The sequence below is a fragment of the Pelobates fuscus genome, chromosome 2, assembly GCF_036172605.1.
Source record: "Pelobates fuscus isolate aPelFus1 chromosome 2, aPelFus1.pri, whole genome shotgun sequence".
Lineage (NCBI taxonomy): Eukaryota > Metazoa > Chordata > Amphibia > Anura > Pelobatidae > Pelobates > Pelobates fuscus.
The window spans coordinates 184,168,020-184,185,185 of NC_086318.1; the positions used below are offsets into that span (position 1 = coordinate 184,168,020).

Consider the following 17,166-nt stretch of genomic DNA (forward strand, 5'->3'; position numbering starts at 1 on the left):
TACTAATGGACTGCACGTAGGTATTAATGGTTATTCCCAAAAGAATTGTGTGGCTGCTTAACATCCAATTGTTATGGAAGGTGAAATCCCAAGATGCACAGCCAGCCATGACATTGACTATGTTTTACTCTAAGAAGCGTGTGTTCAATGTATAAGAACTTTATATCCAATAATCATCTGTAGCAGGTAGACAGAAGAAAAAGCCATTTTACGTTAAACACAAAACACACAGTTTAGTTTTTTATCTCCATCTGGAAGCTAGAGAAGCTCAAATAACAAACACAGAAGAAACCCTAAGCCTACATCAATTACACACATTTTACTTTAAACTAGCTGTATTTTTTTTATTACTTGCAGATCCTTTTCCTGTGCAGGTGATGCGGTTTCAGCATTACATCACTGGAAGAGCAGCCAAAAGTCACTGGGTGCCAAGATGACTAAACACAGAGGAATGTTTTATCACAGCAAAGCCAATATGCGCTTTGCTGAGAGGAGGTTATGGGATGTCAGGGAAGGAGATTAGAGGAAGATTTTGCATTCACCAAGGAAGGGAACATGATTGATGGAGTACTCAAGGTCAAACCACCGCTGTCTATTACAATCCTATTCCTATTTTTGTTTATTCAAATTTGATTGCTTTTAATCACCTATATCACACGTTGTATTATGCACTTGGACTTATAGCTTGAGAAAGACACATTTTGTGTTGAAACAATGCCCTGTTCACATTTGATAGTATATTAATAAACCACCATGAGATACTATTGCTGAGTGCTTAGGATTATTTGGGTTGCTGATATGCTTGAGGGTTCTGCTGACCTGATTCCGCAGCACAAGCACCAAAACTTTGGAAATTGTGGAGTGCCTTCTACTACTATTTTTCACATTGGATGCAATTGCCATTCGTATACTATTTGGCATTATCAATAAGATTAAGGAACCAGGGTGCAGCACACAGAGACAAGTAGCAACAACGCCACTACAATGAGTTATAAATGCTATATTAAAAGTTAGACTTCATTAAAATACATTCTGCACGAGGCACCTTTATAAGTGTTACTAAAGAGGATATTTAGTAACATTACCAGGGTTTTTATAGAATTCAGTAAAGTTTGATATTCAAAGTAGCTATCTCTAGGCCTAATTACAAATTACTTTTAGTCAGTTTATGTTCTCCCAATATTTTAAATCAACTTTACATTTCTGGCAATCCCTGCTTTAGTAAATAATGCTCTCATTGTTTATTAAAGTGAACCTCCCCCCACACCACCCAATACATTTAATCCGTCATATATCACAGAGATATATATTGTATTTGGTGTAAAGTTTAGATATATTCAATCACCTTACCCTCTACTTTGTCCGCACTCTGCCTGGTTTCTCCATCGATTTGCCCTGCCTGGGGACACTGTGGTTGCTAAGAATGAAGAGCAATTGCAGGGCTCTTCTTCTTTTCCTTGTAAGTTAATCCTTCGGCATACAGCCTATGACAAAGGATAGACTGACAGTTGGGAGAAAAAAATATTTTTAAATAGTTTTTTTCTCCCAGTCTATACATTTGCTAGCAAATTCGCTTTGAAAGAGCATACGTTTTATGAACCAAGACAGGTACCCTTTAAGCCTCTTAACAAGCTCTACAATAGCACGACAAGAAGGTCTCTCCATTCAACTACGTGCAATAACTTACCAATTAAGACTGTATTATTTGGATACAATACAAAGTATTTTTTACACTTTTTTTTTTCTGCTTGTACCCACCTCTCACGCTCTTGTTCCAACAGATTTGTAAAGTCATCACTTTTGTTCATGTAGTCAGTGTGTTTCCTCTTCTCATTCTCCAACTCGTACACTGTACGTCGATGACACTTTTCTGCCAGAAGGAGCTGCTCTAACATACGACGGTAGGTTTCTTTCTGTTTTTCTTCAAGCCTGTCGAGCTGGATTGAGAAAGAAAAATAATCCTTTTTCTTTTTTAAATAAAAAGTAGAATTGTATTATATGTGTGTGATTCACTCAACAGTGAGTCAAATTTTAAACATGAAGACAGAAAGTGAACCATGATACAAAAAAATAATTGTTCTTGCTTTCTAAGCCCATTGAGATGATATCTATTATTCTTTGTAGTATTTTGTCAGATAAGTGAAGACATTCTGTTCCAAGAGAACTAATACATTTTTGTTTATAAAAATACGTAACTATTGGAATTGTTTTAATAGATTTTCATGTTGTAGGGATGTCATTGTATTACTTAAAAGAAAATCAGTATATAGACATATTAATATCTTTTTTATTTAAGTGTACATTAATATGTTATTAAAATAGTTTGCAAAAGAAGAGCTTGTTGCAATGCAATGCAACAGTTACTCTCTAAAGAAGTAGTTGCTACAGTTGCAAGTTGCAGATGTTTCCCAACTCCCCATTAGCAACAGGAAACTACCGTCAATTGTTTCTGTTATTGGTTCCAGTTATTGTTTTTTTTTTTTAGTTTTCAGCAATTGTTATGTGGTGTTTGCTAACAGTTGGAGAAGCGCAGAAGGTGTTACAAGTGATAAGCTGTTAGAAAATAGCAACAAGGATGGAAACTTGTAGGTCATTTGAAGATACTACTTAAAGCCAGATGCAGCTAAGGTGCTGGTCCATGCCACAGTCCTCTGTCGCCTTTACTACTGCAATCCGCTTCTCAGTGGTCTTACGTGCTCCCAACTTGACCCGCGCACACCTCCCACGCCTCACTCCTCTGTCAGTCCCTGCATTGACTTCCCATAAAACATAGGGCTCAATTTGAAATTCTGTATCTTTCTTTTCAAATCTCTACATAATGATGCTCACCCAGTCTCCACTCCTTCAAAAAATCATTAAAAACTCAATTCTTCACAAATGTGTATCAATTAAACTGTTAATGACTCCCAACTGATTCCTCTCCTGCAACTGTCATTTAAAAAAAAATACACAATAAGTCTTCAGTGAATACTATTCTACCAATCTACTTCTCTAATACTTTGCTTACCGTTTGTGTCCCTTTACCCCACTTCCTCTAGCATATAAGCTCATTGAGCAGGGCCCTCAACCGCTCTGTTTCTGTGCGTCCAACTTGCCTGGTTACAATTACATTTTTGTTAGTCCACCCATTGTAAACAGATGCGGAATTTGTTGGTGCTATACAATAATAATAATAATAATAGTGGCTAATTTCTAATGGCTATTAATAGAAACAGCACAAAGCAGATGTCTAACAACAAGACTGGAAAAAAGCACTAATTTTGATGTTTTTGACCATTTCATTATTGGCACTTTTTTTTGTTTATAATGTTTTTCTGCTTATCCTGGAGCTATTTTGGGACACATTTACATACTATACCTAGAATTATGACTATTGAGTTAGTTCACAACTCTATTTCAGCCAGAACGTGAGATCTGGGGAATTTGGAGGGCAAGGCGATATTTTGAACTCTTTGTCTTGTTCCTCAAAATATTACTGAACAATTTTTGTAGTGAGGCCATATGCATTTTCCTGCTGAAAGAGGCTATCAGTGAATACCATTACCATGAAGGGGTGTACGTGGTCTGCAACAATCTCTAGGTAGATGGCACGTGTCAAACTAACATCCACTTGGATGCCAGGCCCCAAGGTTATCCAGCAGAACATTGCTCAGAGAATAACACTGCCTCCAAGGCCTGCCTTTTTCCCATAGTGCATAATGCTGCCATCTCTTCCCCAGATAAACAGTGCACATGCACCCGGCTATCCACCTTTCCTAAAAGGAAATGTGATTCATAAGACCTTTTGTATGATCGAACCAGACGGACTAGCCTTCTCTCCTCATGCTCATCAATGAACCTTGGGCACCCATGACCTTGACCCTAGTTCACCAGTTGTCCTTCCTTGTCCCACTTTTGGTAGGTTCTAACCACTGCATACTGGGAACACCCCACAAGACTTGCCGTTTTGGAGAGGCTCTGACCCAGTCATCTGGCCATCATCATTACTTGGCCTCAGATCAAAGTACCTCAGATCTTTTTACTTGCCTATTATTACTGCTTCCATCACATGGAATTCAAGAACTGAACCATTGACAGCTGCCATTGTAATGATATAATCAATGTTACTTCACCTGTCAGTGGTTTTAATGTTGTGGCTGATCAGTGTAAATATATTATAGCTTTCTTATGTAAATTATGAATAATAATAAGTTACTGAATACAGGAACAGTAAATGGAACACAACACCATTTGGGGTAGAAACTAAAATATGTGATGCTTAAAAGTACCTTTGCTGCAATAGAGGACAATTAAAAGGGAAATGAGTCCAAGAGAACAAAAAATGAATGAAAAAGAGGAAGCAAAAGTTGGAGACCATTCAAGGAGAAAACATAAGAAGTTTTGATATTCTAGATCGGGGATAGGAACTCCAGATGTTGTGGTAGAGAGCTTAAAATTAGTTTTTTTTTTTTGTTTTTTTTTTGCTATTCCAAGTTTTTTTTGGTTCATTATAGAAAAATTATGATAAAGGAAAATAGAAAAAATGACAATCGTTAAATTGCAAGATAACATAATTCATAATAGTCAAGTGCATTCAACTATCAATATCTTATCACTGAAGTACACCACAAAAGTACCCACTTACCTTCTGCTTGATGAAGTATGGTACCCAACATACAGTTAGTAAGGCTAATATGCCCACCCCCTGCATTTAGTTTACCAAAATAGCAACACTTGTCCAGAACGGCCAACATTTTATCTTTGTACAATCGATACAATAAAGGACATTTTGTTTGCTCATGTGCAGTGGAAACCGTTGTAACAATGTTACTGTGTCCTTGTGTCCCATGCGATCCGTATGGGGCATCAGCCCATCATACCAGCTATGAGATATGGTCACAGCAAAGTAAAGGAGTATTGAGAGGAGAGAAAGTAGAAATTTGAATAGTAAAAAGGAACAGAGAGATAAGAGAATGAGGAAGGGTGGAACAGAAGAAAACAAGAAAGAGAGAGTTAAAAGAAAGATGGCAGGGGGGAAAGATAGAAGAATTGGCAGGGAAGGCATGAGGCTGTTCCTGTACATTTTCACATGACACCTTTGACATCCCTTGGTCAGGCCCAGAATGTTGCACACCCGCACATACTTTTCTCTCCCAGCCAGGCCATCCTCTGACATACCCACATAGCCCCTATCTGCTTGCACACAAATGGCACAAGCTCCCCCTCTCCCTGAGGAAGGAGCAGAAACAAAAGATGTCCCGCAAGGCCTGGTTATGGGGAATCGTGGTGGTGTGGTCTTCCAACTGGATGCTCCCTTGGCAAAACCTCTGCTCCGGTCCACTGTTGCTCGATTAGCAGTGTGGAAATCTGCCAGCTCACCCGCCTCCAATGCTGTTTTGGGGTTCCGGTTCAGCAGCCATTATTGTACATCGGCTGGGCAGAGCTGCAAAAACTGTTCTTTAATGACCAGATCTTCCAATCTTTCTAGGGTTTTGATCTCCAGCCCTCTAGTTCACTGCCGGAATGCTGTCGCCAGGTGTTCCACAACTGCTGCGTAACTTTCTGTATAACGCTTCTGCAAAGTCCTGAATTTCTTCCGGTACACCTCAGGAGTAAGGTTGTACCATCTCTGCAAGGCAACCTTAATCGTATCATAGTCCTGGTCAGACTCTGCTGGAAGTGCAGCAAATGCTTCCAGTGCAGGACCTCTGAGACCAGGGGTAAGGTACCTTGCCCACTGGTCCTTTGGTAGCTGGTGCTGCCTGCAAACCTTTTCAAAACTGCCTGCAAACCTTTTCAAAACTCCGCAGGAAAACATCCAGAACTTTATCCAAAGTTGGAAAGTTCTCTGCATGTGGTTTGGGTGCAGAAGAGTCTCTGGAATTAATACTCATAGTTGGTGCAGTCAATCCTCCCTCTCAGCCTGCAGCTCTGAAGCGTCTCTCTCCCTCTCGGCTTGGTGCTCTCTCTCGGCTTGGCACTCAGTCGCCTCTCTTTCAGCCTCCTGATATTTAAGGATAAGCTGTAGTCTTTGGTTTGTATCTGCTGAGTCCACATATTTTAACACAGTTTGTAAGTAAGAATCCAGAGGATCTCCAGATCTCGGCAAATCGTGGACAAAAGCTACAGGTATCTCCTCGGCAGTGCTTGAGGCATCACTTTGCACTGCTTGGTGTATATCATAGTACACCAGTGCTTGTAATAGTTCCTCTTTTGTTTTTCCCCGACAAGGAATAGATCTCTCCTGGCAAAGCTGGTCTAGCACTGCTTTGGACTGCGCCTGGTACTCCATTTAGTAAATAAAAGATAGCAAAGAAAAAACAAAGGGGGGGGGGACTGCTGAGGTGTAAATATATTATATATGAGTTCAGCCTTTGGAAATTGAGACAATTTATTTTAGTGCCTGGATTAACAAACAAATCCAGCAACACTAAAATCTGGTTATCCCACCGCTGTGCCACCAATTTGTCACGAACGCACCCCACTTCAAGAGAGTGCATGGTGAAAGGGTTAAAGTTCACTATTTGTCTGCACTAGACCGAAAATAATGATAAAATCCCACTTAACACTACCCACACCTAACTATATATATATATATATATATATATATATATATATATGTATATGTATATAAAATAATATAAATATTACTACCTTAACGCTGCCACCACCAAGATAATTTATAAATGGGGAACCTTGGTCCACCCAGGTAACTTTAGAAGAAAAACCCACCAAACATAATTTAGCACAATATTTAATGCAAAACACTAATTAGTCTATTCAGGGAATATGATTCTTTACCAGACAAAGGCTGGTAAAGAACTTAATAAAGGAATATTTATTATGAACAAAAAATAGTCACAGTACATACAAAAATACAGATGACAATCAAATTAGTTACACCAACAACAGATAAAAAACAAAAGGGATAAAATTACAGAAGTCCTAATCACTTACTCAAAAGTCAAAGTAAAACTTCTCCGCCGGGGGTTCTCTGACAAGAAAGGTGGTGACTCACTCAGAATTAGATTCTGATCCCCAAGCAAGTCCAATACACACTTCAGTATCATTAGATATATACCCTGTGGATTACCAATCCTCGCCAGAGGTGGAGATAAGGCGTACCTATAGTAACTATGGTTTGGTCAGGAACACCCCTTCTATCTCCTCTTATGTACTTGCCACAGAAATAATAATTGCATGAATTTGTTACCATTTTTGTTACCAATTGCATGAATTTGTTACCGCTTTCCCATTCCATAGATATGTCACACTCCATACTTGTGACCCAATAGAGCGGACATCACAGTCCCTTCCCCTATAGTTAAGTTACGCAAATCATGTTTGGGCTTGATTAAAAGATTGTGCTTGTCTCATTCTAAATATAATAAAAAATTAGACTTAATTATTCATCTGTGGGTAAATATTAATGTTTTCTTTTGGATATGATACTGGAACACAAGGCTAATGGCCTTTAACATATCAAAGGACCCCCTATCTAAGAGGGAATCTAGACATATGGCAATTTAGAGAGACAGTTTATATATATATATATATTTTTTAAATCTTTATTTTTCATTTCATGCATGTTAGCGGTTTACAACAATAAGTAGGGTATAGGCGTGCCTGATTGCACGAGCATGTGATAGATACGGGGATGCCCTACTCTGCTGTGGGTAGTAGTCTCATGAGGGGGCTAGCCCTAGGGTCGTACCTGTGTGTGTTGTCCCTGTTAATATGTGTCCCCTTCAATGGCCCGTACTTGGCTACACGCCAGTGATTGCGCACTTCCTGTGAGGAGCGTCATCAGTGGGGCGTGCCTCTTACCCTCAGTATCGCATAGTCCTTCGCCCAAGTTTGAGCGGGCTTCCCAGGTCTCGTGACCCAAATTTCCCGCTCTTCCCGGGCTATGCACCACCATGTCCAAAAAGCGTTTACTGTCAGTAACCTCGCGTACTGAGTATGATATGCGTCAATGTCCGCCACTTTTCTCTCCATTTTAACGTGCAGCCCTGTGTGTGGGGTCCCCTTTAAGCAACATAATTAATTTTTTATTATTATTTTTTAATTTTTTTTTTTTTTTGTGTGTGTGTGAGAGGGAATTCCCACCTCAGACTATGTCCCACCCGCCATATTGTAGTAACTGGCAGTGAAGTTGTGCCCTTGCCATTTCATTACAGCCTATTGGGATATTTGCACTGTAATTAGGTGGGAAGCTGTGTTCCGGTACGATTCAGCTTTAGTGCCAACTTGCAGCCCCCCGTCCCCCCGGTTCCCAGTTTCCAGCAGGCCTATGAGGTCTCCCATTCCCGCCCCCCAAGCCCCAGTGCTAACACAGTATAAATATCATATATAGTAACTCCAGGCCAATTGGCACTAATTAAAGCATTAACATATAAAAACAAATAAAATATTAGAGGGTGTTCAGTCTTATAGTATACGTTACTGAGTGTCCTCGTTTCAGGTCGGTCGGGAGTTGTGGTCCTCCCAGCTGTCAGGTAGAGGTGGCAATGCTGCCAAGCCATTCACCGGTAGTTGTAGCTCATCCGGAACCGTGATATCCAAGTCCTTCATAAAGTCTCGGATGTTTGTCGTAGGTAACAAGATTGCCGGTGTGGGTCCTTGGAATATTATTATCTTGAAGGGATAGCCCCATGCAAAGCAGATCCCTTTCTGACTTAGTAAATCTGTGACAGGTTTCCATGCTCGTCTGCGGAGAAGTGTTGCGGGAGCGATGTCCTGGCATAATTGAATTTCGGTTCCTTCATGCTTGAATGGTCGCGTTCTGCTTTGCTTTAAGATGGCGTCCTTCGTTGTGAAGTAGTGCCATTTCATTATGACATCTCGTGGTGGACTGGTCTTCGGGGCTTGAGAGGCTGAGAGCCCTGTGTGCCCTATCAATTAGCCACAGGTGGTCTGGTATGTTTGGTAGGTGTTGGCGGAAGCATTGGACGAGCACAGCTTCTATGTCATAGGCGTGCGCAGCCTATTGCATTAGGGTGTGCACCCTAAAGCACAAGCACACGCGGTATATATATATATATATATATATATATATATATATATATATGTATATGTGTATGTATGTATATATACACATATATACACACAAAAAGCTGTGTGATGTGTGTGTGAGGGTGCTGGTAGTGTATTATGTGGGTGAGGGTGTTTGTGTGTGCGTGCTTGTGAGGGTGCTGTGAATGTACTGTGTGTCAGGGTGCTGTTTGTGTGTGTGTGTGCACTTGTGAGGGTGCTGTGAATGTACTGTGTGTCAGGGTGCTGTTTGTGTGTGTGTGTGTGCACTTGTGAGGGGGCTGTAAATGTACTGTGTGTGAGGGTGCTGTTTATGTGTGAGGGTACTGGTAGTGTGCTGTGTGTGTGTGTGTGTTTGTTAGGGTCCTGTTTGTGTTTGTGAGGGTACTGTTAGTGTGCTGTGTGAGTGTGAGGGTGCTGTTTGTGTAATGTGTGTGAGGGTGCTGTCTATGTGTGAGGGTGCTGTGTATGTGTGTGGGTGATGTGTATGTGTGTGGGTGCTGTGTATGTCTGTGGGTGCTGTATGTGTGTATGTGCTGTGTATGTCTGTGGGTGCTGTGTATGTCCGTGGGTGCTGTATGTGTGTATGTGCTGTGTATGTATGTGGGTGCTGTGTATGTATGTGGGTGCTGTGTATGTGTGTGGGTGCTGTATGTGTGTTGGTGCTGTGTATGTGTGTTGGTGCTGTGTATGTGTGTGGGTGATTGTGGGGGTACATTACTTAATATCCCCCCTCCCTTCTTACTTTATGTAGGGAGGGGGGATCCTTCCTTGCTGCCTTCCCTGGTGGTCCAGTGGAGGTGGGGGCAGATCAGTTAGCCACAGGTGGTCTGGTATGTTTGGTAGGTGTTGGCGGAATCCCCCTGCCTGGGAGGGGGGATCCTTTCTGCTGCTGCCATCCCTGGTGGTCCAGTGGAGAGTGAACTCTAGCCCCGCAGGGCTAGAGTTCACTCACGCGAGATCTGAGCGTTGCCGAGGCAACGCTCAGATCTCGCGAGAGGAACCCGGCGGAGCTGCTGGCAAGAGCTCTGCCGGTCCTCTCCTGCCTCCCTTCCTGCATGTGAGCCGGGGAGGGGAGGCTGAGAGCAGAGCCGGCGCTCGGATAGCGCCGGCTCTGCATGAGCCAGCAGGGGAGATCCTGAGATCTCCCCTGCCGGTCTCAATACATAGGCGTGCCGCGGGGATTAGGGTGTGCCCAGGCACACCCGGCACACCCCGTGCGCACGCCTATGTTCTATGTCCTCCTCTCTCACCGTTTATGGGAGGCCTCGGATACCTAGGTTATTGCGTCTCGATCTGTTGGAGATATCCTCCAGTTCGATCTCCAAGTCAGTGATTTTTTGCTGGAGGGTGTTGGTAAGTTTTGCGGTGTCGTTTTGCGCCGCGACCATCCTGGCCACCCTGTGTTCCGTTGCTGTTGTGCGGGCTCCGATGGCAGCAATCTCGGCCTTCACCTCCGCCGCTGTGCGCTTAATTTCTGACGCCAGGTATCCTTTAACCTCAGCAAGCGATTGGAGCATGGCGCTGGAGGAGGCTTCAGGAGCCGATCCTGCTGCGGTGAGTGCGTCCGGGGAGCTTGGAATGCTGATACTCGCGTCAACCATGTTGCCACGTGGCGACGGCCTCTGGGTCGCAAGCATTTCAGCCACCGAGATGGCGTCCTTGGGGCCTTTTTTGGTGGGTTTGCGGCTGGACATCCACGTTGGGTCTACCTGGACAGCCTGGGGAATGTGTGGTCAGGTTCGGGTGCTTTTGATGCAGGTTGTTGCAAATTATAGTGCTGTTTATTGAGCCTCTGGTGCGGAGCTCTGACTTTAGGCGGCCATCACGGTCGGCAGTCAGACCACGCCCCCGAGTTAGTTTATATTTAAACCAGACTTCCAGGCCACTTATGTGTGACTTCTTGCACCTTGCAGAGCCTTTGATTAAACCAGCTGCCCCCTTCCGCATTCCTATGCAATTTACATTATCCCTTCTGTCATCTGATGTCTACCAAGTGGCCAATTCATATATGCACTACACAAATTACATTAAATGGCAATATTCTATTGTGCAACAATGAATTATGCAGCCTTGGCATGACAGGAGTATGTTTGTGTATAGTGTTGCTGTTTGATTTCAGTGAAGTATTTGTATGTGGTGTTGCTTTATAGAATGCAGGGGTTAGTTTGTGTTTAATGTTGGTGTTTGAAGCTCAGATGTTTGCACATACACACATATACTGCTATACACACAGTGCCTTATAAACACACATACTCGCACACTGACATACACAGATACACATACATGCATACATACTGACACGCATAAACTGCCACACAAACACAGATCCACACATATAGTGACCTCTCCAAAATCCTACCATTACTGCTCATTACTTCTAGAGGGCATACTTCAGAGTATTGGGAGTAGCCTTTCCAAAGACTTTAGATCAGGACCTAATCCTGGTATTGTCCCTTCTCCATGCCACCAGGACCTCCAGCAGCTACGACATCAACCTGGTATCTTATGGCTACTTGCCTAGAAGCCTGATCTTCATAAGTAGTATAGACTAACCATCAGGCAGATACAGAATATAATGATCAACAGATCTTCCCACCTTGTACCCACACACTAGACAATACTGAGTGCAAGGAGAAGACATAGTTTATTGAGCAACAAGCAGTATATTTATATAGTACAAGGTAAAGGTATGACAAATGTAAAATTGTGTGTGGAGCTAGTGGAAAACTGCAGTGAGACATTGGGCACATACGCACTCCTGGTGCTTGTATATCTGAGCTTAGCAAATGGTTAAGTGGGAAGTGAACAAATGTATGTGTATACTAGGGGCATCCAAAGGAAGGTGAGCTCTCTGTAAAGGAGATGAGCTCCTTCAATCTAAGGGCACCACTTGAGTATACCCTCAGCTATTTATGTTGTAAAACAGGGGTACTATAAGAAAATTTAAACCACTGGCGCAAAAGTAGTATAGTGGATATATAGTGGACGCAAGGGCTGTTTGAAGAGGATATTTGAAGAGGTCTGGAAATCTATTCATCTATTCATTAACACATGGTCACACATTTAGACTGGAAGAATGGAGATTTAATCTAAAGCAAAAATTTTTTTCCCCAGTAATAATAATAAGAATGTGGAATTCTATTAATTGAAGTCTATACAGTCTATACAGATTTATCCCGATCAATAAAGCCCTCAGGCAAAACGTGTCTCGGACAGCTAAGGGCCTCACAGGACTATTTCTGGATTTGGATTAGACTGATTCTTGATTTTTTATTTAGATTTGTTCAGGGCCAGCGCATCCTACAGGTGAACTAGGCAGTCGCCTAGGGCGCTGGCCCCTCAAATGCTGCAGCCGCCTGAGCACTCTATAGAAAGCCTCTGGTGGCTGCAGCACTGCCTGGGCCGGCGCGTCCATTAGGGCGCACTGGCCTGGTGGCACAAGATATGAGGGATTAGCAGGAGGGCAGTGCACATCACTCCTTCCTGCCAGTCCCACAGTGTAGCGTGGACGAGCTCCACTCTGGTCCGCAGTACAGGAGCATTCATTTCCTGTACCCGGCTGGACTGACAGGAAGTGCTTACTCAGTGAGCACTTCCTGTCAGTCCGGCTGGGTACAGGAAACAGAAGCTCCTGTACCGCAGACCGGAACTTAGCCACGCTACAATAGAGGTAGGGGAGGGAGAGAGTCCACTAAGGGAGGGCGGGTGTAGGAGAGACCACTAAGGGAGGGAGGGGGTGGAGGAGAGACCACTATGGGAGGGAGGGGGTGGAGGAGAGACCACTATGGGAGGGAGGGGGTGAAGAGAGACCACTAAGGGTGAGGGGTGAGGAGAGACCACTAATGCAGGGAGGGAGGGTTGGAGGAGAGACCACTGGGGGGGGGAGGAGAGACCACTTAGGGAGGAGGGTGGGGGGTGGAGGAAAGACCACAAGGGAAGGGGTGGGGGGAGAGGAGAGATCACTAAGGGAGATTCTGACCCCCAAATAATGATAAAATCCCATATAACATTACCCACACCTAACTATAATAATATAACTATTACTCTCAACAGATTACTATCAACAGATAAGGAGGAGGAGGAGAGACCACTAAGGGTTGGGGGAGAGTAGGGGCCACTAAGGGTGGGGGGAGAGGAGTGGCCATTTTGGGAGGAGGGGCAGAGGAGAAACCACTAAGAGTGGGAGGGAGGAGAGACAACAAGGGGGAGAGGAGAAACCACGAATGGAAAGGGGGGAGGGAGGAAGAGAGATGAATAATGGAAAGGGGGAGGAGAGACCACTGGGGGAGGGGGGCAGAGGACAGCAGAGACCTCTTAGGGGGAGGGGGAAAAGGAGAGACCACTAATGGAAAGGGGTGGAAGAGGAGAAACCACTAAGGGAGGCGGGGGAGGAGAGTAGAGACCACAAAGCGGGGGTGAGAGGAGAGGCCACAAATGGGGTGGGGGAGAGGAGAGACCACTAAGGGACAGAGGAGGAGGGATCACTAAGGGGCAGGGGGGAACTCTAAAGGACAGGGGGCTCTAAGGGGTAGGGGGTAGGGGGTAGGAGAGAGCACTAAGGGATGGGGAGAAGCACCAAGGGACGGGGGGGAGAGGAGAGACCACTAAGGGACAGAGGAGGAGAGGAGAGATCACTAAGGGGCAGGGGAGAGCTCTAAAGGACAGGGGGCAGGGAAGAGCTCTAAGGGGGAGGGGGTAGGAGAGAGCACTAAGGGATGGGGATGAGTACCCCATAATGGATGGATGCACTCACAAGATAAAGATGTATCATGTGTTCAAGGGTGCAGCCAGGACCGGTGCTAGGATTTTTAGTTACACAGGCGAAGATGCATTTTGGTGCCCCCCACACTCGTTTAAAATAAGGTTCATACAAACACAGAAATAATCATACAGAGACATACAGACACAGACAGAGACATACATGCAGGCATATAGACATACATACAGAGGCATACCGTCATACAGACACATACATACATACATACATAGACAGACATACAGAAACATACATACAGAGACATCCAGGCATACGGACACATACACGCATACAGAGACATACCGTCATACAGACAAATACATATATACAGGTATACAGAGACATACAGGCATACAGACACATACGTACAAAGACATACAGGCATACAGACACACATTTGTACATACAGAGACATACAGGTATACAGAAAGATACAGGTATACAGAAACATACAGACACATACATGCATACAGAAACATTCATACAAAGACATACAGGCATACAGAGACCTACATACACACATACATACATACATACATACAGAGACATACACACATACAGAGACATACACAATTACATACTTACATCAGTTCAATCTTGTCCCCTGGATGCATGCTGTCTGGCTCCTTGGAGTCCTGTCCTGCAGCCCAGCCCCATCACAGGGCGCCAGCCGCGCTGTGTGGTACACAGGGAGCAGGGATATGATGTCATTCATATCCTCGCCCCCTCCAACACATGGCGGCGGGCACCTGGTCGCAGGGGTTGCAGGGCTGTGACCCCTGCGACCGCGGTATGTACGCCAGTGCATGCAGATGCACACACAATTAAAGGACCACTACAGACACCCAGATCACATCAGCTCAATGAAGTGATCTGTGTGTCAGGTCCCTCTAGTTTTAACCCTGCAGCTGAAAACATAGCAGTTTCAGAGAAACTGCTATGTTTCACCGAGGGTTAATCCAGCCTCTAGTGGCTGTCTCACTGACAGCCGCTAGAGGAGCTTCCGCTATTCTAAAACACTGAACGTCCATAGGAAAGCATTGAGTAATGCTTTCCTATGGGCGGTTTGAATGCGTGCGCGGCAAGAGCGGCAAGAGGGATCCCCAGCGCCATGGGAGTCCGGCGCTAGAGAAAGGTAAGTGCTGAAGACACACACACACTCTCACGAACAGATGCATACACACCAGCTAACAGACACACACATTTACTGACAGACACACTCAGCGACAGACATACATACACACTCACTTACAAAACATACACTCTCACTGACAAACACACACTCACTAACAGACATCAAACAGACCCACTAATACACACACAAACACACTCAGTAAGAGACACACAGTAACACACTTACTGACACTCACTAGCAGACACACTCACTGACACTCACTAGCAGACACACTCACTGACACACTAGCAGACACACTCACTGACACTCACTAGCAGACACACTCACTGACACTCACTAGCAGACACACTCACTGACACTCACTAGCAGACACACACTGACACTCACTAGCAGACACACACTGACACTCACTAGCAGACACACACTGACACTCACTAGCAGACACACTCACTGACACACTAGCAGACACACTCACTGACACACTAGCAGACACACTCACTGACACACTAGCAGATACACTCACTGACACACTAGCAGACACACACTGACACTCACTAGCAGACACTCACTAGCAGACACACTCACTGACACACTAGCAGACACACTCACTGACACACTAGCAGACACACACTGACACTCACTAGCAGACACTCACTAGCAGACACACTCACTGACACACTAGCAGACACACTCACTGACACTCACTGACACTCACTAGCAGACACACACATGTTTTTTTTATTTTTTTATTTAATCCCTCAGCCTCCTTACCTTTTTGGAGTGCTGAAGGGATTCCCTGGGGTCCAGTGGTGCTGCTGGGCTTCTGGGCTGGCTGGCTCCCTCCCTGGCTGGCTAGCTGGCTGGCTGGCTAGCTAGCTAGCTGGCTGGCTGACTTGCTGACTGGCTCCCGGGCGGGCGCGAGGGAGCACTCTCCCATGTGTGCGTCCTCTTCAGCTCCCTTGCGCACCGCGTAGGGATGCCGGCGCCGGAAGATGACGTCATCTTCCGGCTCCGGTATCAGTATGCGGCGCGCGAGGGAGCTGAAGAGGAAGCACACATGGGAGAGTGCTCCCTCGCGCGCCCGCAGAACGTTACAACAGGTCGTCGGTTGGAGGGGAGCGCAGTGCGCTTCCCTCCTTCCGGTCAGCCTGATTTTGCGCCCCCAGGGCCGGTGCGCCCTAAGGCGGCCGCCTGGGCCGCCTTATGGTAGCGCCAGCCCTGGGTGCAGCAACATCGGGGAAGGCACCCTTGAGTGCATGATACATCTTCATCTTGTGAGTGCATTCATTTACAGCGCACATTTCTTATTTAAATTGTATTATGCTACATTTTGTTTATGTTCTTTCTTTAGATTACCTAAATATATCTCTGCTAATGAGATTTGAGCCTATTCCTTTTTTTTTCTCAATATTGTTCTGATATACCACCCTCTGTATTTAGGGGGGGTAAATATTAATTAATATATCTTTTAGCGCTCCACTGGGTTCACTCTTTATTTCTACATTCCACTGGCTTTACTCCATTTTTTATAATGATTATCGTGCTTAGGATGCCCCTTTAAGTACAAAATCAACTTTGAACCGAGCACATCTATATGTACATAATAGATATGTTTAACACATGTAATATAATAGCCATTGTGAGAAAGCTCTAAAGGCGCTGTGTGGTAAAATAACACTGAATTGAACTTCATAGCAGAAAGACAATAAGTATGCTTCATATGGTTCTCATGTAGGTATTTAGCAGGTACAGATTTACATGTTAGGTGCCTGCAGGCACACAATTCTGCTAATCCTGCACACAAATAAAGAAAATGCAGATAAAGTGAGGCTAATTAATTTATTAAATGGACATTACAGGTCAATTAACAAAATGGCTAAAACATATACATGTATCTGATAGTTGCATTTTAAGGATATAGTGGGGTTATGTTTAGTGATTGTATATAAGGGGCATTTAGAATTATTATGTTTAGTATTAGAGCAGGGTTACATTTAGTACTGGGTTACATGGTGTATTTAGTTATTAAGAGGAGTTAAATCTAGAATTAAGGTAAATGATTCTTCAGGTTTAGACTTTCAGTGGTTACATTTGGGACTATGGAAATAGTCTGTTTAGGTTTTGGGAAGTGTTAAATTTTGCACTAGGGAAAAGTTTGAAGGGCTATTTGCAAAATATTCATGTTTGCTTCTGTTTCTGTTGCCCAGTCAGCCTCCCAAGACTGATCGCTGAGCTGCAGTAGCTTCTATAGACTGTGCAT

At 44.2% G+C, this 17,166-nt stretch overlaps 1 protein-coding gene across 5 annotated transcripts in view; it reads right to left on the minus strand.

Moving 5' to 3' along the window:
• FILIP1 (filamin A interacting protein 1) overlaps positions 1-17,166 on the minus strand; it is a 240,284-nt gene that overhangs the window by 42,011 nt on the left and 181,107 nt on the right. For all 5 annotated transcript variants that reach the window (XM_063443004.1, XM_063443000.1, XM_063443001.1 and 2 more), the window contains exon 4: positions 1,759-1,937. In XM_063443004.1, coding sequence (XP_063299074.1) covers positions 1,759-1,937 — 179 coding nt within the window. The remainder of the gene's footprint in view (positions 1-1,758; positions 1,938-17,166) is intronic.